Source organism: Lycorma delicatula, chromosome 2, assembly GCF_047948215.1.
Source record: "Lycorma delicatula isolate Av1 chromosome 2, ASM4794821v1, whole genome shotgun sequence".
Lineage (NCBI taxonomy): Eukaryota > Metazoa > Arthropoda > Insecta > Hemiptera > Fulgoridae > Lycorma > Lycorma delicatula.
Genome location: NC_134456.1, coordinates 124177025 through 124198431, shown reverse-complemented (window position 1 = coordinate 124198431; position 21407 = coordinate 124177025). Strand labels below are relative to the sequence as shown.

The window sequence follows — 21407 nt, the reverse complement described above, 5'->3', positions numbered from 1 at the left end:
TATGCATTTTTGATCTGAATGATAACTACAAATTTAAAAAGAATCTGAACCTCAGTCAGTAGTACTCATCATATTTACAGCAGCGACTGCTCAGCTGAAATCAACAAATCTTGCTTCACTTCTCATAACAAATTCCCCCCCCCCCCATTAAAAAAGTAACAAAAATGCATGCAAGACATTCCATTAAAAATCAGGTACCAGATTTGGCATACGCATACAACCTGCAACTGCACATGGGAATCTTAATTTGGGAGATATGGTTATTAATCTTTCAACCCCAAATTTCATGAAAAGCTAAATCAAGCAATGTTGTATTCTTTCTTCCAGTTACTTCTACTATTGATTTATCTACCCTCTTGACATAGACTCCTAAGGTCATAAGCCACAAATAAATCCTTACAATGAAAATGCATTTGGCATTGTTTAATGACAATCTAAAGAAACCAGTTTTAATTATGAATGCTGGTCATCAGCATTTTGTCCTTGATTCACAATATCCAGGATGTTACTTCCAGAGACAATTCAGGAATAGTGGAGTAATCGTGATCATGATTGAAGATACATTTTTATAATCTGATCATATATTTTTTGATTACATAAAATAAAAGAGGAAAATAATGTAATCATTTTTACCCACCATAAAGAATTTCATTTAACATTTAAAAAATTAGTAAAACTGTGCTTCGAAACAATATTTCAGTTATGAACGTAGGTGGATTACTACAGTATATTTTATTATCATTTTGTGTATACATTGTTGGTAATTTCATATGTTTTGATCATATTAGTGTCTATAAATTCAAAAAGCTTTTGCAACAAGATGAAAAATGTTTTTCTTTTTTGTGTAAGGTGATTTGCAAAGGTTGATTCTGGTGTTTTCTACGTCTGTGGGTACAGTTTGCACGATGTATTTCTTCCAGTGAGTGCAGTTTAATTTATATACTGTTTTGGCTTGTACGATCACTATTAATTTCGTTTTTAAATCTACAAATAATATTATTAATAGTATCAGAAAATTTTCACGCAGGACACTGTCAACAATATTTTGTTTAATTTGACAAACAGTTCAATTTGAAACAAACCTAAAACAACACTGAGGAATTCTCTTCTAGGAGTGATAGTGAATAAGTCAATATTCAAGTTAGATAGCAGGTATGAATGAATCTAATTAGTATTAAATAAATAGTAGTAAATTGTCATCTGGCAGGCTTTGAACATCATTCTGCTGTAAAGGATTAGAAAGTAAAAGTATAGGTATAAAGAAAACATAAATTAATGGGTTATTACATTAACATTAAATTATCTAAAAAGATATTTTTAATTTTATCTTACAAGTAACTGCAGTTGACTAATTTTTATTTTTAACACGAAAGTAAACTTTCACAGGATCCAGCATCCTCAGTAATGACTGAAATGCTTAATTAAACTGCATATTAAAATAATGAAAATTACATATTTATTATATGGATGCTGCTATCTGTTGCAGCTTTCATAAGACTGTCTGATGTTATATAATTGAAATTATGTTGTATTTATATATGGAATATTTGTCACCTTTATTACTTTCTAAATTTGTGTTATATCAGAAATAGAATGTTTATTGTTTATTAGTGGTCTGCCATAGTAGGTAAACCTAATTTATTAGTTTTATAATTTTTATCATTTTAAAGAATCTATTTTTTTATCCTATATCATCACATTTTAATTTTATAAATTCCACACATTTAAAAAAAAATCTTATGAGGTTATTAGGTTTGTATGCTGGTTTAATATTTCTTTATTGTAAGTTTTAGTAATGTTTTCAATGATATTATTATTAGTGTAATATTTTTGCCTTATGTATTGGTTGTAAGGTAAGTTATATTTATTTCATATTTTACATAGTTCCTGATGTATTTAAGTATACCTAGGTTTAACCAAATTTTGTTCATACTTGCACCAATCAAACTTAATTTTTATCACAACACAAATGTTGTGTTTTTTCATATAATATATGACACTATAATATCAAAAAGAAAATATCTTTTTGACACTATAGTGTCAGAAATTTATTTAAAATTTAATTTTATTTATTTATCCAAAATTGTTTATTTCTATATTGTGGCCACACTACTTGACCATATCAATCCTTTAAGTTCCCTTTGCAAGGAGAAGTTTAATTTAATAAGTTTAAAGTTTAATAAGGTTTTGTGAAAATTTATTTCATTTTTTATTACAAGATCATATTTTTGTTCTGTCTTGAGTATATAATAATGACATAAATCCAAGAAAGTGTTTCTTTCTGAATATAAGAGCCCTTGTTATTACTTTCAGCAGATGGTAAGTTGAAAAATGATTGATTCCCACAAGGCAAATGTGAGTGTTCCAACATCAACGCTATACTGCCAAAAAAATGGAAAAATATTTTACAAAGTAGTACAATGACCAAGTAACTCCTCAGACTGAAACCAAATTGAACATTTTTTGAGCAATAGTCACAAAATGACTCTCAAAAATGAATTGTACCATAAAAATGACCTTATTAAAGCAATAATATTATGGTTTTAAAGCAATAATAACAGCTTTCTTTATTATGATACACTGCTATTTCATATCTACAAAATATAATATAAACCCCTAGTTTACAAACTTTATCTTAATTTCAGTGGATAGAGTTTAAAATTCAAGGATTCAAAAGCTTTATTTAATTCTGGAGGAAATTATATATATTTCTTTCTAAATTCATTGCATCTAACACCTTTACAGGCAAAACATACAGGTCTAAAATGATGTACCTAGTATAATTTTACAATTACTTATAATAGTAAACATAGATTTACACCAGGGATTGGCAACCTACAACACACATGCCATATATATAAAGAAAATTGGACAAAATATCATTTGAGAAAAATGAAGTCCTCAAAAAAGCTATTTCTGGTTTCAATAAACAAACTGGTATTTTGAGCCAAGCAGTTGGAACAACTGAAAAATAGATCAATGTGTGGCCTTAAAAGGTAAACCTTTCACAGATTGAGAATATATCAAAGAAACCTTTTTGAGCAGTGCTGAAGTTTTGTTTGGTGATATAACAAATAAGAACATTATACTCTCTCGAATTAAGAGAAATACCAGTTTCTGCAAGATCAATTGAGAGGCGCATAATTGGATTAAAACAATTCTAAGTATTTAGTGTTGCTCTTGATGAAAACACTGATTTAAATAAATGATTTGTCACGCCTAGCTGTAGTTGCGAGATATGAGAATAATCACATTTATGAAGAGTTGTTTTGCTTATTATCCCTTCATGGTACAACCAAAGCAGAAGATATTTTGACTGCATTTATTAATTATTTTGGTAAACATGACATCAACTTGAACAAATTAGTCTGTTTGACAACTGATGCTGTAATGGTTGGCAAGAAGAAAGGATTTGTAAAACTTTTTGAAAATCATTAACTGCAAATTGTTACATTTTTATTGTATAATTCACCAGGAGAGCTTATGTGTTTCTCATTCTTCACTGGTTTACAGGCCTCTTCTACAAGAAATGTGAATATAAAGATCTGTTATACAGCAATGTTTGATAGCTTAGTCGAGGTAGTTTCAACTAGATTTGTCTGTTGTCTTGAAGCTATTAAGATGTTTCTTGGCTAAAAACAGCAACATTTTCCTGAATTGAAAGATAAAAACTAGCTGTTAAAAGTTGATGTTTCTGACCTGATATAAACACACATTTAAATGAGCGGAATTTGAAATTACAAGGACAGGATCAAACAGTACTTGATCTTCTTTTCTTGATTGGAAAGCATTTATAATGAAACTCAACATTTTTTCACATGACATCAACATAAAAGCATTTCAAGTACTTTCCAAATGTGAAAATCATTCAAATCAATTTGGAGTGAACATAGATAAGCACTCAAAACAAAATTTAATAAACAAAGTAACAAAGCATGTTGCTGTTATTGAGCAACTGGCTAAGACCATGCAAGGCTCTCATTAATAATAAAAACTTAATATTATTGTATTATATTACTGTACAAAATATAGTGTAGAACAGGATATTGACCTTGACTTGTATAAAAATGTTGTTGGCACAGCGAATGATTTTAAACCCTTAGTTGGCACACTGTTAGCAAAAGGTTTCCAACCTCTGATTTACAGTATTTATTTTCATTATTACAGTATTTATTATTATTGAGAGCAAAAAAAAATTAAAGAACAAAATTATTTATTAATTATAAATATTTAAAAACTTTTTTCATATCAATAAATCAATTCAAATCCACATATCATGACTGTATTGCTTGCTCCAAATCATCACTTCAGTAGATCATCTTTGAGGTTAAGTAAATACTAGAAATTTCTGACAATGGAAAAAGGATGGATAAGGAGGTAAATTTCAATTTTCAAAGGCAGTATGAGGGTGAATCAAATAATTTTTTTTAATAAATTTACTGTTTAATAATATGCACTAATATAATAAATATGCATGTCATTAACAAATTGCGCATGCGTTCCTTGTTTTCGAATCATTTCCTTCCAAGCAATTATTTCAAGGGTACAAACAAAAAATAGGGACAAACCTGGACTGTAGAAGGGTGGTTGAGGGTTTCCCAGTGCATTTTTCCAATTTACCCCTTGTCAAAATCGTGGTGTGCGGCCTGGATTGTCATGTAGACGGACAATATCTCTGATGGGCATACCCTGTCTTTTGTTGACTGTAGCAACTGGCAACAGTATACTGCATTTCACAGTTCATTTATTGTGGAGAAAATCAACGAGTAAAATTCCCCAGCTGAAAGACAGCTTTTGGCCTTCACTGGGCAGCCCTCAGCTGCCACTGATTATTCGCCATTTTTGACTTGGGAATATAATGATGGACCCATGTCACATCACACATGTGATGTGACCCTTTGCTGCAAAAACTCAAAGATCTCCAACCTGACCTCTATTTGATTTTCGGTTAACAACCTTGGAACCCATCTAACACAATTTTCTAAAGCCAAGATGATCAGTGATAATTGACTGAGCACTCGCATAGTTGATACCCACTTCTGACGCAATTTCTTCAACAGTGAACTGGCGATCACCTTTAATAAACTTTCCAACAGCATGGATGTTGTCAGTTGTTAGACTTGACCTAGAGTATTGATCATGACTTTTGTTTTCTACACTTTCTTGATCACCCTATATATACTTGGTTTTGAGACAGGAGACAGTATAGTGCTCCCCAAACTGTACCTTTAAACGAGTTAAATTTTCCATTAAATTTTAGAAAATAAATTTTTTTTTAGACGACAGAACCTCTTCCTCATTCATGGCAGAACAGAGTAGAGGAGCTAATGAAGCTGGTTCCCCCTCTAACACACCAAACATTAATCCTTCAATCCCCCATCCAGCTTGGAACTGCTTGCTGTGTAGAATAGCAAAATTGTTGTTTAAATTTGATTCATCCTCATGCTACTTGCTGCACATGAAGTTTAGCAATATTATACTGTAGCAGCACTTTTTTTTTAAATTAGAATTTTTTTTGTACAGGGGATTTTTTAACAACTTTTAGAATTTTTAAGTCAGATTTTTCATTTTTCAATTGAGTCCTTCTTTAGTCTTTCTTCTTGAAACAACTGGTGTATATGTATTAGTTTTCCAGCTCTACCTATATTTTTCTTTGGCATATAACAGAACTTCACAAATTCAGAATGTCATTTCCCTTATTTATGAACTCAAAAAAGATACGTGCATGCTTCATGAACAGTTGTCATCAAGTTCTGTTAAAAAAGCAAATAATTTACTTTTCTTGATCAAAGGGTAAAATTGAACTATTTATGACTTGCAGAGCATTCAAAACTTTGATGATAATCTATATCAGCAAATATACTTTAGATGTTCTGCATGATTAATAGCTAGATTTTACACAGAATTTGATGCCCATTCAATATTGATATCTCATCATGAATTGCATCAAAAGCTGAGTTACATGATTATGATTTTATTGGGATAAAGAATGAACCTTAAACTATTTAATATCTTTATTACTTAGACAAAGATTGATTTTATGCAACAATGCAAAACCTAATTCAACAAAACAACAGCAGTAAAAATATAAAAGTAGTTTTTTTTCAATAAAAGTACAATATTTCACAATTTTATTAATATTAATTATACTTATTTTATACATTTTTTACTCTTAAATTTATATAAACTGTCTGGTTAATTTTATAATTATGTCCTTTGTTAATGCATAAAAGATTCACAGATTCCACATAAAAGGCATGATGCTACCATTCTGACATGGAGTAGAGTGGTCCCACTCTACCAAACATTGTGGCAGAGAGGTAGTGAAATGTGTTATTAGGTTATCTACTTATTGCCGGTGTTAATAATAACATATTATATTCAATACATATATATTCCTATATAAAATAAAGTATATTTATTTATTTTTAAAAAAATAATTAATATAAATAGAATTAATTATTAACAAATAATTTTTGTTAAATGTTAAGTCATATACCATGTAGAACAGTGTTGCTAATTCACATAAAGTCTAACTCTTATCTTTTGAGCTATAAATAATATTCAGTGACTAGAATAACATAATATTCCAATATATTTTTTTATAACTAAAAAAAATCCTAATAACAAATTCAAGCTATATTAAAAAAAAGTGCACCATAAAATATATTGCTGTATCATGCTAAATCTTAAAAACTAATACGGTACAAAGCTACCGTCCAATAATATTTTTTATAATAGCTCTATTACTGAAGCAATAACATGAATATCATAAAAAATATATCTAAAATTAATAAATTTTAATTGCAAAGCACAACTTTTTTTATTTAAAAAAAGTTATTATGGCACTTACTCATTTTAGAAATTAAATAGTAAACACTTTAAAAACATAAAAACTTTAAATTTAATTACAATAAGAATATACAATAAATTGACATTTGTTTTGTTGCATCATCAATTTGAAACACCATCCACAGCCAAATAAATCACTTTAAGCTTAAAAATATATCAGTTTAAGACAGACTGATTTTATAATATGTCAATAAAAACCTTAAGCAATTAAAAATAAATTTTAGTTGTAAAATTAAGTTATTACTATTAACAATTTTTATTTTTTCAGACTTAAAAAAATGTACAAACAGCTTATTACATCAAATTTTCAAACCTCACAGATGTTTAAATTTTAAATATTAAAATAGAGATTCAATATTAAAATCATTAACAAAGTATAAAGCAATAACCACCAAAATAGATGAGAGACTAAAGCAAAAGTTAAGTGAGAATTAAACAGCAAAAACTAAGAAGAAAATAGTTGTCTCTGTACTCACTAGAACTTAAATTACTACATTTTTAATGTTTGTAGTACATCTATTTTTGGACTAAACAAGTAATTTTTTTGTCAAATCTCTGCAAACCTATAAAATTGAGAGCTGAATTCATAAGTCGTCAAGCACAAGTTTTAATTACATAGTAAACATCTGATTAAAACTACAATTAAACTACAATACAGATCTATATTTACGCACACAAAGAATGAACAAATACTAATTTATATTATGTTTAGAATTAATTAGAACTAATAAAATTATTGTAGTAAACGTTTATCTTATTATAAAAAATGTATCAAAATAATTACTTTTTACTGACCAACTACTACCAAATTATTAGTTATGGTAAGTTTATAAATTAAACAATGAAATTATTACATGAATTACTTTATGAGTATGCAATAATGCCATATACATTAATAACCTTTCTTCATCCAAAGCAGTGTAGTGAGTGTATAAAAAAAGAATATCATGGTTTTAATTTGAGTATCTCTTGGATTTAAGGCTAGAACCAAATCGCAAAACAAACAGTTTTAATAGCATTCATGGCTATAGACTGATTCCATATCTTTCAGACACATAGTGTCACTAGCAAGGATGGTGACTCTTTAACAGAAAGCCTTTTTGTGTTTTACAGTTTGCTAAATGTGATCGACGTTCAATGTGCATTCTGTAGAAAGGTTAACTGTGATCCTCCAAGTGACAATAACATAATTATTAGTTTGAAATGACTGGATGTCTGAAAGTTTCCTGCACAGTCTTAAAAAGTATGAAAACACTTACATATGATCTATGTTTATTATGGCTGTAACAAGATTTCTTTCTTTCTCCTGTTTAGCCTCCGGTAACTACCGTTTAGATAATTCTTCAGAGGATGATATGTATGAGTGTAGTCTTGTACATTCTCAGTTCGACCATTCCTGAGATGTGTGGTTAATTGAAACCCAACCACCAAAGAACACCGGTATACACGATCTAGTATTCAAATCCGTGTAAAAATAACTGGCTAGGACTTAATATACTAGTATAATAATATACTAGGACTTGAACGCTGCAACTCTCGACTTCCAAATCAGCTGATTTGAGAAGACACGTTAACCACTAGACCAACCCGGTGGGTTTGTAACAAGATTTGAAGCCTATCAACCATACGTGCATGCAAACTTTGCAGTCGAAATGTTACAGTAATAAAATTTTTTTCTTGTTTGTATTCGTTTAGTAATAATGTCTATCCGGGAAGGGTCAGAAAATCCCCATGAACTCTTATAATGTGAAAGGGACTTGCCAAAGTTAAGCTTTGTCAGTGCAATATTCCAGTGGCAAGTTTATGGCAACTACAAGATGGGCTAGAAAATTTTATTTGGCCAAGAAGATGGTACCGTCACTGACAAAACTGTAATGGATTGGTTGAATGATGTTTATCCCAATCGCTGGATTGGTCAGCACAATCCTGATGATATAGTTAGTTTGTGGCCACCTCCAAGGTCACCTGATCAGACTCGTGTGATTTTTTCCTTTGGGGTTTTATAGTTGTGTACGTGCCTCTGATATGTAGTGATTTATCTGATTTGAGACAAAGGTTTAAAGCAGCTGGTATGTGATAAGAGATGCTCACAATGAATAGTTGTCAGGAAAACTATAAAAGTTACTCTTTCATTTTATTTGTGAATCATTGTTGTAAGTCAAAGTTGAGAGATATTAAATTAGCTTTAAAACCCTAATACTATTTTTTGTACACCGTATATGCATAATATAGGTGAAACTATATTTAGAAAAATTCACATTTTTCTAAAAGATAAATTATGTTTGTTAAACAAATAATGAGCACATCTCAAGGCCTTTAACTTCCATTTTTAGTTGGTTACTTCAATAATTATCTAAATTGATAATCTTTAATATATATGCAGTTTTGTTTACGAAGGTTTTTTATTTTGTTTACATGAATAGTAATAAAATGGAAAAATACTAATTCTATAAATTCTAATACAGAAAAATCTATGCCATAAAAATGGAAATACACTTATTATTACCATCATTACAATGGTAAAAAATGGCAACAAATATATGTATAAGCCAAGATGTTTGGTTTTAACCTAAGTTTTCCAAATGCATAAGAAGGGTCTGCAATTTTTTTAATAATTTCAGTTATCATAAAAAAATAATGGTAATAAAACAATAAATTTTTATTAGAAAAGTAAATAATTGTATACAAACAAATTTCATTAATAATAGTAAAATTATGTAAAAAAACTAACATAAAAAAAAGATGAGCAGAAAAATGCCCTCTACTCTCTTCCAGATTCCTAGACCATTTAAAGTCACAGCTTTCACTAATGAATTTGTATAACATATTTTCTTTGAAAAACTTGAAATCATTGAATGTACTGAGCTATGGCTTTCTGAATCTTCTTTCAAAGGATCCACAGGGCAAGTAATGAGAAGAAAAATAGCTATCTAGATAGAGATAAATTAGAAAAAAACTCTTTCATGGTTTTAAAAATTTAGAACTGCTGTGTAAATTGACAAATAAAGAAAAATAAATTGAGTCGGCCAAACTCAAATGTAATATAGGTGGCATGTTCATCATAGGTTGAAGTATGGATCATGACATGTTCCATGACATAATTTTGTTAATCTTTAACAATTCTTTTACGTAATACCTTTTCTTTATATAATTACAACTGAATAATGGAGATTTCTGCTTCTTCAGTATGGTCTTTTTATGAGCTTAATTAAAATTTAAAAAAGAATAGATATTTGTTTGCCATCTGAGTTATTGAAATGAAGGACAATAAAAATTCTAGAAGCATACAGTAAACAATTTGTTAAAAAGAAAGAAAAGATTACAATTTATTACATATGTGTAATAACAAAATACAAAATTAATCTATTAATATAATAATTTATACGGTATACTTTTGTTTTTAGTATTTACTTTTTATTTTTTGATGATTATAACTATTTATTACAAAAATAAGTCTGGACATTAGAACCTTGTTGTTGGCGATATGATGAAAACTGTCATGTATGACTGAAATTTTCAACATGACGATTTACAGATAGGATATGTTTTTCAGCATGATATGTTTTGAAAATTTGATTAAGCACAGGAGCAGCATCTGTGTCGTGAAGCCACATGTTTGCAGCCTGAGGATTTTCCAGAATCGAGAGAAAGGCTAAAACATATAAATACATTAAATATAATTAAACTGTACAAATTCTAAAAAACTGCCAAATTCAATTTAAAGAGGCAAAACCACAACTACATCTTTCAGAATTTTAATACATTACTTAAAAAATCTTAAAAAAATATAGTACAACTTTGTAATATTTTCTTTATATTTAAAAGTGCCAAATTAAAAACAACTAGCAACTTTGGTGCAATTTCAAAAAATAGACATTTAAAAAGCAACTGAGAAAGCTATATTTTTTTATAAAGGTCGATCAGTAATAAAAGAAACTAATAATTGTAGAAAAAAATATTATTTATTCAATGACAAATGAAATTTATGCTACATTTAAAAAAAAACCTTAGCTACATTTAGCACTTGTCCCATCTTTCTGAGTTTTCTAACTCTAGTTGTAAAGAATTGTTCACTGTTGTCTGAGCCATTCTTACACTGCTACATGTTACCAAACTAGATGCCATGTTGAAACATGGCTTTTTTTGAAAACAGAAAAAACTGACAGTCTAAGATTGAGAGACTGTGAGGTGGATGTGGCAACACTTCTCAAACCAACTTTTGAATAGCTTCTCACATCCGAGTGATAACAGGGTGGGTGTTATCATGCAGAAAAACAATGTCTTTTGGGAAAGAACCAGGACGTTTCTTACTTATTGGAGGTTTCACGCTATTTTCTGGCAGATCACAATAGTACTCACCGTTAATTGTATGATCTTCCAAATAATCGTAAATTTGCCCTATATTCCCAAATCACCATTTGCATTACTTTACCAGCTACATAGGTTTCAAATTTTTTCCTGGTGAGAAAACTTGGATACTAAACACGCCTAAAACTCTATAATCGGGTACAATGGAAGGAAAACAAGCCTTTTACCTTCTACTAAAAACTGTTATTTAAATCCATACACATGTGAATTTGGATGCCTGTTATTTTGTCTCAGAACCCACCGTGAACAAATTTTGTGATAATGAAGCTTATCATGGATAATGAAATGAACACTGCTCATGTTTGAATTACAATGTCACATATTTTTATGTGACTATCTCTCACAAATAAGATCATTAAAATGATTTTTTGAAGTGTCAATTCAAACTTCTGCTACAATGAAATCAATATCACTTGTTCTACCCAACTCTTTAAATTTAAACATTTATAAAAATGTGCATGGTTAATACACTTTTTACAATAAGATTTTTTTATTTTCTGAAGGTGTAAAAACATATCACAGCATACTGTTCTTCCATGATAAACCTTTTAAGAGAGCCAGTGATATTTCAAAATAAAAAAAGAGATTATAATGGAAATTATTTTTGAACAGCTGATATTTTCTAAGCCAGGTTACCAACTTGAACTTCAAACAGTTTCAGTATACTCTATTATGCAGATTTTTGCTGTTGCAATTTGTCTTTTATTAGTGAATGATTCTCATAATTCTTTCTTTATTTAAAATAAGGATAGACTTACAAAAACAGTGATACAAAAAACTGGAGTCAAATCATCTATTTAAAATTTCTTCTGGGGATAATATGATAAAAGAAATGTAATTTTTATAAAATTCCATTATACACAAGTTATATTAATAAAAATAAACAGTAATAAAGTATCAAGTGAGATAGGCTTACCTGGTATTTTTATATTTCAGAATAAATACTTATATTTCTTATAACTTATACAGATAATTTTATACATTGTATCATGCAGTATGATATTAATATGTTATAATAAGTGTATTAGTTACAAGGAACATTTGGAAGGAGGTAGGAAGAATTGAACACGTGAGAATGGTTTGGAGTTTGTTTCGGAATTTTGTACTATTTCTAAATTGATTAAAAGCAATTTTAAACAATAAAACAGAAAACTTCAGATATGAAAAACGCATTTTTTTTTTTAGTTTTAAATACAATAAATTTGTTAGACGACTCTAATATGCATTAATTTTATGCAAAAAAAACTTATAGAGAATTTAATTCGGAGAAAATTGATTGAATAAAGCCCTTCCAATTCCAATTGAATAAAGCCCTTCCTTCTAGCCCTATCCAATCTTATCTATCCAAGATTGGATAGGGCTAGAATCCTATCCAATCTGTTGCCTCAGTATAATAGGCAAACATCATACTACTCTCTGTGCCTACCAATATATTTCTAACATTTTAACAATTAAAAAGCCCAACAGTTCTACTTAGCAGAAAAGAGAGCAAGCATAAAATTATTGTATGACTTGGCATTTGTTATTCACCTAGGAATCAAATTCAGTAATTATTATGAGATACTACTGAATTTCCAAACCACATGAGTTATTTAATAATCACTATCTGCAGGCAGATATCAAAACCACAGACCCACTGGTTATCTTTTTTTTACAGAAAATTAAATATATGGCCACTGAAAATGAAAGTTCCACATGAAATCCAACGAAACCTAAACCATATCCTAAAAATATTTGCTATGTTTTTTTAAAAAAACATGCTGCAGACTATTATTTAAATGGCATTCATGCTTTAAGGAAGAAAATATTTCAGCTGAAGATAAGCTATGGAATACTGAATGACAGCACAACCCTGGAAAACACCATAAGAATTTGGTGAAATGTTTGTTGAGATCACTGTATAACCAACTGCAAAGTATATAATATGACTGGAATTAGACATGGAATCTGCTGTTGAATACTTGTGCTTATTCGAGTATGTATCTCCTCTTATTGTTGCAATATTTCCTGTGGTTCAAGAGCTTTCAAAATTATGAATGGTAATCTGTTCTTGAGGACTGTCAAAGATAATATAAGTTGTGTTTATGGATGTGATTTGAAACATAATTACAATTAATCATGTCGTTAGTTCGGTGTTTGAAATGTAACATAGTGATGACATTTTGGAAAAATTTAGGTATTTTGGACAAGGATTTACTTTTTGGGCAAAAAACCTTCAGTTCTCATTACCCTAATATAATTATATAATTTAAAAAAATATGTAAAACATTGAAAGAGAGTTAAAAAAAATAAAAGTTAAATCAGAATATCAACAGTCTAAATTACAGAATTAATTTATGAATTAAATAACAGTCCTGCAAGGAGGATGCATTACTAGCACCTAAATAATAATAACAAAAATACAAGGATTAAAATAAAAATAAATAATGCAGCAGAAGAAAAAAAATGATTGTTTTATTAAAAAATCAAACAAAGGTGAAAAAGCTCTTTTCTACAAAGCAACAATACAATAAGAAATTAAACAGATGACCACAATCATGCTAACAGCAATAAAACAAAAAAAATACAAACGTAAAGAAAAAAGGGCAGGGAGATGACAATCAGTGTTTTACAGTAAAATACAATCTAACATTTCTTTAAAATCAAATGGTGAAAGATATTGGGAATACCTCCAACCAATTTAAACAATGTAATGCTACTACATAAGTTAACACAACTGATCACATTATGATTGACTGATAGACAACATCCATGTAATGCACATAAGAGGATCATCAGAAGTCATGTTTTGTCCACAGATTAGTCTTGTGGGTACTACTATTAGTCTTGTGGGCATACTATACAGTAACTGATATAAAATTCATGATTTTTTTAAATTTAACTTTTTAGAGCAGCTGTTTCATCTATGTGCAGCAACAAGGTAAACACATCAGCTGATGTTCTTTACTATTTATAATAGTGTTTTTTTTTGTTATTACTGTTTTAGTACAATGCCATCATTGATTTGAGATGTAAAACACATTAGCGCAACATCTGTTCATTATGAAATAATACTATATAAGAAATTCAGTTAAAGTGATGTAAAAAGTAAAACAGATGGGATTTGGGGCTGGACAGCAACACAATATTGATGTTTTTTCAGAAGTTGTAAACAATTGGTAATTTTCTAAGTGAAACCAGAAAATACTGTCCATCTAAACTGCCAAGGGTTACTGTGATGTTCAAGAGAATCTTGGTACGCAAGTCATTAAGCAACTGATTCAGGAGAGCAAGCTTGTGCTTGATATGCCAGAGAGCTAAGTTAGGGCCATAAGTTGATGGCTGTTCATGAACTGTTCTACGGCTAAAAGAATGCAACATTGTCATTAATTGCAAGTGACTAATGTTGCTAATTCTGGCATACGATTTATCAATCAATCACCTGGCTCCAATTTTCTTTTTGCCAATATGCAAAGCACATGCATTTGGGCTCAGAAGAGAGAATAGTGGGTCTAAAATTTTTTATAAGTAACTGTGAACACCACAGATTATTAGCACATTTTCATGGAATTTGTTGAAGTGGATGAAACTGAACTACAAGGATACATTCTAGGATAGAGGGAGCCACATGTCATACATCATTGGAATCCATGGCTTTCATCAAAATTAACAAGTTCAGCTATGTCTCGAGGTGGATAGAAGACATTTTCAGTGCTTGATGTAAAGGTAAATTAGTCTCCCAAAGATAATGTAAATTTCAAAACCAAATAAATATTTGTAGTATCATTATTGTTAAAAATCATGTACCCATAGTTCTCTCTAAGCTGTGTGGGTGCACGGCTGCACAATGATTTTAGAAGTATTGCAGTAAATAAACAAATCCATTTCCTATGTATCTACAATCAACTATTGTAAATATCAAGATATACTCAATGACGCTGACCATGAATTGCAATTTCTTTTCTCCCGACTGACCATGAATTGCAATTTTTTTTAAAGAATACTTCAAATCATCTCCATTTAAACTAAACAGTGATAGGTAAAAAACTAAACATAAACAGGTATAAAAGTTCAAAGTTTTTCTCATGTAGTTACTGCACAGCAGGTGGTGGAAGGATTCCCCACTACACCATGGACACAGCTTGGTTGTTGAAAAAGCTTTGCTACTAATACTTAGTAAACTAATGCATTTGTAGTAGCATTTGAAGTAGCTGTTGTCGATGTTGACAACTTGTTTAAAATTCTGTTTATTTTTCATTTATTTATTTTAAATAGTTATATATATATATATATTTTTGTTTGGGATAAGTCATAAGTTTATAATTTACATTATTTGCTGTTACATTATTACACTTATAAAACATTTACAATTGTAAGAATTTAACGGCTCAATTCCATCTATGTTATTGTCTGCATCTTCAGCGGTTTCGCCATTCTCATTGCACACCCCTACATCCTCGTTGTAGTTGTCACTATCATCACCTGTTTTTATTACTTTTTCTGCTATAGTTTATGACTTTTTAAAGCTATAGTTGGCAAACAGTTCTTGGTTGAGGCAAAACTAAAGTAATGAAAAGTATTTCGAATAATTTTGAAAAACAATTAAAATACCATTTAAAACTGAAGTATTAAAAAATACTGTGAAAACATAGTATTGAAAAGTACTGTTAAAAATTTAACAAATAAGATTCAATCTAAGAAATAAGATACCATTAATTTATATCAAGAGTTGCTTCCTCAACCTAATTGTATTTAACACTAACCGCAGTCAGTACACTACAATATGATTATCTCCCCACTACGCAGTACATTCTCACTTCTCTGCTCTTCTTCTGCCAGACAAACGAGTATGCATTCAGTTATTGCGCGAGGTTAACTGTTATACAATATACGTGAGCATATCTTGTAATGTTTACTTGCATTAAATAGAGAGTTTGTTAAAAATTAATCAGCAATGCGTACAAGTATAGTGTGGTCTTTACTCTGAATTTTGTTTTTTATACCTCAGCAAAATTCTAGCGTAAAAATATGGTACCTTATTTTTATTATTTGTTTTACAGTATAATACAACACATTAGTTGTAATTATATTGATAATTTGTCCTTAAATATTCTGATAATGTCTAAACGAAGAATCAAAAGTAATTAAGCTTCTACATTTAAAAAGGAATGGCTTTCAATATTAGTAAAAACTGATACACCATCTTCAAATAAAATTAAATGATAATTCCGTTCTTGACGGAAAAATTTATTAAAACCACCTCAAAATTAGAGAAGCAAAAATTATGCGTTTAAATTTTTTGAATACATAAGCTCTACACTTATAAAAAATATATTTGATTATGTGAGAAAATTTAGTTTTCATACTCTTGCTATAGATGATTATGTACAAAAAGTTTTAACGTTGTATTTTAAATTGTATAAAATAAAGTTCCACTTACCTACAATTTTCAAATATATTTCCAAGTACTTTTGGAGTTCTACTCAATCACGGATTTCTTATAAGCTGTTAATTAAAAATTCATATGTTATATGCATAATTACATTTAAATTAAAATTTTATGTTTAAAATAGTTGGTCGTCAAGAAATAAAAATAATTTATACATCAATAAGAGTGTAATGTCATGTCCATAAGATGCTTACAACTATTATCTTGATAACGTAACAATTTTAATTTAAATATAATTATACATATGAATTTTGAATTAAAATTTTATAAGAATCCCTGATGGTGGAGTAGCAGTTCCGAAAGTATTTGGAAATATATTTGAAAATTGTTGGTAAGTGGAACTTTAATTTAAACAATTTTATTAATACGAACGGTGCCAAATGTTCAGAAAATTAAATTGTATTTTAAATATTGTGCTGATAATGAAGTTGCATATAAAACTCTATTTGGAGGTATAGTGAAACTCAAAAATTGTGATAGCTTGTTGATTGTAGAAAAAACTAGATTTGTAACAAAATAATATTGATACATCAGCTATAATTAGATTTACTGAACGTATATGGTTGAGCAGATTTCCAAATGAAGAAAATAACTTTCCAAAAAATATTTAGAATTTATGGCAATTAAAACATTGCTGTAGATAAAAATATGGAACGAATATTCAGAATTGAAATTTATAATTCTAGAGAAAACCAAACTAGGATTTTTCAAGACTTTTAGTGATACATGAACCTTTGTCCAATCTAATCCTGAATTTTCTAACCTTTCCTTTCTATAAAACATTATGGGAATTTTTCAAGCATCCAGTGGAGATTACGAATGTGGATTTTCTGTAATGAATTCCTTAAACAAGTTTATTTTTGAGTCTGTACCGAAACAGACTCAAAAATAAACACTTGAGTGACCTTATGAGAATTAAATTACATTTAGCCAATGGTCAAAAAGTAAATACTGATGAACTTTACAAAGAATAGATTTTTATGAGACAGAAGAAAAAGAGTTTAAAACTTAAGAAAAAGATCATCTAACAACTGTGAAATGAATTTTTTTTTTTAACATGTATACATATTATGTGAATGTAAAAATTTTTGTACAAATTGAATTTTGAATAATTTTTTTGACCACAGCTGATTTATGTGTGCACAACTCTGAAAAAAAATCATACGGGAATTTTGCATGTAGCATCATTTATTTATTATATAAAGTTCATGATTTTCTTTACGTATTAATGAGAATCATGAACTTTATATGAACCATATGATACAATTTCCTTCCAATGGCTACTGCTGCTGGAAGAACTTTACGGTATTAACAGCTCCTTAAATAGCATTGTTATTATCCCAGTCCAACTGTTATGTCATTCAGTGAGAAGCTTTGCTTAACAAAGTTAATGAAATCATATGTTAAAACACAAATTTTAAAGGTCAATTGATAACCTTTTTTGGAAGCAGTGTCAGCATTTTATTATCTGGAATTCCTATAAGACTGGGAACAGAGAAGAAGCTAACACATCTGTTCTGGTGGATCAACACAGCAATAGCAATATTTCCATTATTAGAGGATACCTGGAATAAAATTTCCCCAATCCCTTAAGATAATTCATAGTAGTACATAAAAAGTAAAAAGGATGTTACAGTATTTGGAACTAACAATGTTAACAGCTTTGTTGATTGTGTGTAACTCTGCCACAGAAATACTCTTAAAACATGGAAAGCCTCCTACTATTGAAGACAAAAGCACATTATCATTATTCTTCAAGCCATTAGCATAGAAACTGCATCTGGGTTCACAGAAGATAAAATTAAGTAGAGCTGCAATAATATTGGATTATTGCTCACTTGTTCTGTCATATTCATTTAAAGTAAAATTTACAACTTAGGAGGTAACAGCAATGGCTGATAGCAAACATGGGCAGGAAGCCTATACATAACAAGGAGAACAAATTTTTTATTTGGATCCGGATATGGAACTGTTATTGTCCATCATGTCATGAACTGAAAAAAGAAGTTGTACAGAATTAAGTTTAAAAATGGATTTATCCAGCTGGGATTTGAGTCTAGCCACAGAATGGTTTTGTTAACTAGAAAGAAATTACACTGTAGTACAAGCACAAATGGGAGTTTAATTGGAAGGCATCTGATATAAGCTAAACAAGGGAATGGTTTATTACACTGAGGCGTTTTTAATGCAGAAGAACATACCAAATGAATATACTACACTTTAGTAATCTAAGCAAGAGTGAGCATTGGGTTCAATAAAAATGTAATATACCATAGCTGGTCACTGTATCAAAAGGTATTTGTTAGATTCTGTAATATCCATGTTTTTAAGCATTTTACTTTCAATTTTTCAAATGCTTTACTTAAGTTAGCTGCTGATCAAAATGCAAGTATAAATATTTTACTTATTAGTCATTTCAACTGGAAATTCATTCAGAAGTAAACAAAAGTGAACAGTTTAAGATGAGAAAAAGGATACACCACACTTTGTTTTCTTTGGGAAATCATATTCTGGTGCTATCTCTCAGTAGTGATAACAAATCTAGAAGCAGTATAAATAAATAAAATATAGATTTTTTGCAAAGCACAAAACAAGCTTCTGCACAAAATAAGCTTTTGTACACATTAAATCAAACTGTTAATTGCAACTACAAAGTCACACTTATGACACTTATTTATAGCAGTATATTTTCAAATTCTAATTTGGAAACAATAAGTGTGCCAACTTCAACTTAGAAACACTGATTAGATGAAACACCTTAATAGAATTTTTAAAACTGGTTAATTTAATTAGAAATTATTCCATAGTGTAAAGGAAAGAAAAGTCTACATAACTGCAAGACATAATTTGAGCAGGGCTTCTGGTTAGCATCCGTGAATACTCAAAAGATGTAGCCTGCACACTGCAGGAGATATTCAATAGTTTATTTCAGTTATGGACTGTTAGTTCAAATTCTGAAGTGACCAAACAATGGTCACGAATCACTCCTGGCATTTGTTAGTCCATGACAGAATGAGAGGATGCTTAGGTTTCACCTACTGAGACACACTTGTCAGTACTGTTGCATCATAATGCTACCAGTTAAGTTGATCCATCACATTTGATCATCATCTAACTACTGGGGGAATAAACATCAATAGTGATCATGGTCTACCCTTGAAACAGTCTACCTCATTCGTCCATTATACAAAGTACCAACAGAACCAAAGGCTACACAATGGACCTGTGATCATCACTACCATAGAGATTGTTACATATGGTCAATAGAAGGTGGGAAGCAAAGGAGAGATGAACAGAAAAGTATATTTCCTGTCATTTAATAGGCATAATTTAGACTCTGTCTCATTTCAACAATGGTGTGTGTCCATAAAAAATGTGAAAATGGATAGTTTAAGATGAGAAAAAGTTACACCACACTTGGTTTTCTCCGAGGAAAAAAGATCAGATATGAAGGTGGGAAATAATTTCTTATAGAGAAATGGTGGACATGACGTCATTAGCCATGGAAATGGAATTTAATAAAGATTGCAAATATCTAATTCTAAAATCTGTAGGGGGTAAAAAGATGCACTATACAGATACTTTAAAAGATACAGAAACCTTCACTATAACAGCAGACGCATGACTGGCCAACTTTATTTGCCAAGTCAAAACTATATACTTTAAGAAAAAAGCTACATCTCCTTGAGTTCTTTGCAAGGCAGGAAAAATAACTTCTTCGAATATTTATAAAAATACTCTCACACGGAACACAGTCTTGCTAAAGTTCTGATCAGGATCAGGAGTCCACATCAAAAACTTTAAAATATTTTAATATTTTAGACAGGAGGGAATACCACAAATGTTCCATTGAACTAGTTGTAAATCCATTAAGAAAAGTAAAAATTACTGTAATATATTCCTTATGTGTGTAAATATATACATATATATAATTTTTTTTTTAATATTCAAACAATCATTAACATAAAACCCAAATATAAATAATGAAAATTTTATCAATTTAGATAAACTTAACAACTACAATTTAAAATTTACATACAAAATAGAAAAAACAGAAAAATACATTTTTGTGATACTGAAATTGAAATATAAACAATATAATGGAAACATCAGTTTATAGAAAACCCACAATAAATAATATTAAAAAACATTTATATTCTAATAATCCATGGTCACAAAAAATTAATGCATATAAAATCATGATATTTAGAAGAATTAATTATACAAAAAACTATAAAAATAAACTCAAAAAAGAAATAGATGAAATAAAACACATAGCAATATTTAATGGTTTTGATGATGAGATTATATAAAAAATGTATAAAAAGCAGAATAAAAAATACCAAAATAATTATACTAAAATATAACAGTAAAAAAATAATACATTGATTAATAATATTTTATACCTAAAATACAATAACACAAATAAAATAACATAAAAAAATTATTAACAAATATAAAAAGCATATAAACTAAATAATCACACTATAAAATATTTAAAAAATAAAAGAAATAAGAGAGGAATTAAGAGGAATATACTAAATAAAATACAACAAATGTAATAATATAAGAGTGAATCAAATTTAAATGGTAATTTTGCTATTCTTCGCAGCAAGCAGTTCCATGTGGATGGTGGAGTGGGGAGGTTAATGTTTGGTGTGTTAGAGAGGGGGAACCAGCTTGGTTAGTTCCTTTGCATTGTTGTTTCACAATACAGCCATGAGTAAGCAAGAGATTCCGTCGTTTGTTGTACAACATA

The 21407-nt window shown here is 29.3% G+C and overlaps 1 protein-coding gene across 7 annotated transcripts in view; it reads right to left on the bottom strand.

The window, feature by feature from the left end:
* Positions 1-59: 59 nt before the first annotated feature.
* Positions 60-21407, bottom strand: part of Kpc2 (Kip1 ubiquitination-promoting complex subunit 2) — a 61012-nt gene continuing 39664 nt past the window's right edge. The window contains exons 6-7 of one of the 7 annotated variants that reach the window (XR_012755134.1): positions 10264-10504; positions 6001-7415 (exon numbers count right to left, since the gene is read on the bottom strand). Coding sequence is in view for 4 of the 7 variants with exons in the window: in XM_075356194.1 (XP_075212309.1) it covers positions 10350-10504 (155 nt within the window). In the remaining 3 variants the exon portion in view is untranslated. Of the gene's footprint in view, positions 95-2361; positions 2382-6000; positions 10505-21407 lie in introns of those variants that run through there. The other 6 variants (XM_075356196.1, XM_075356198.1, XM_075356194.1 and 3 more) reach the window with 6 other exon arrangements.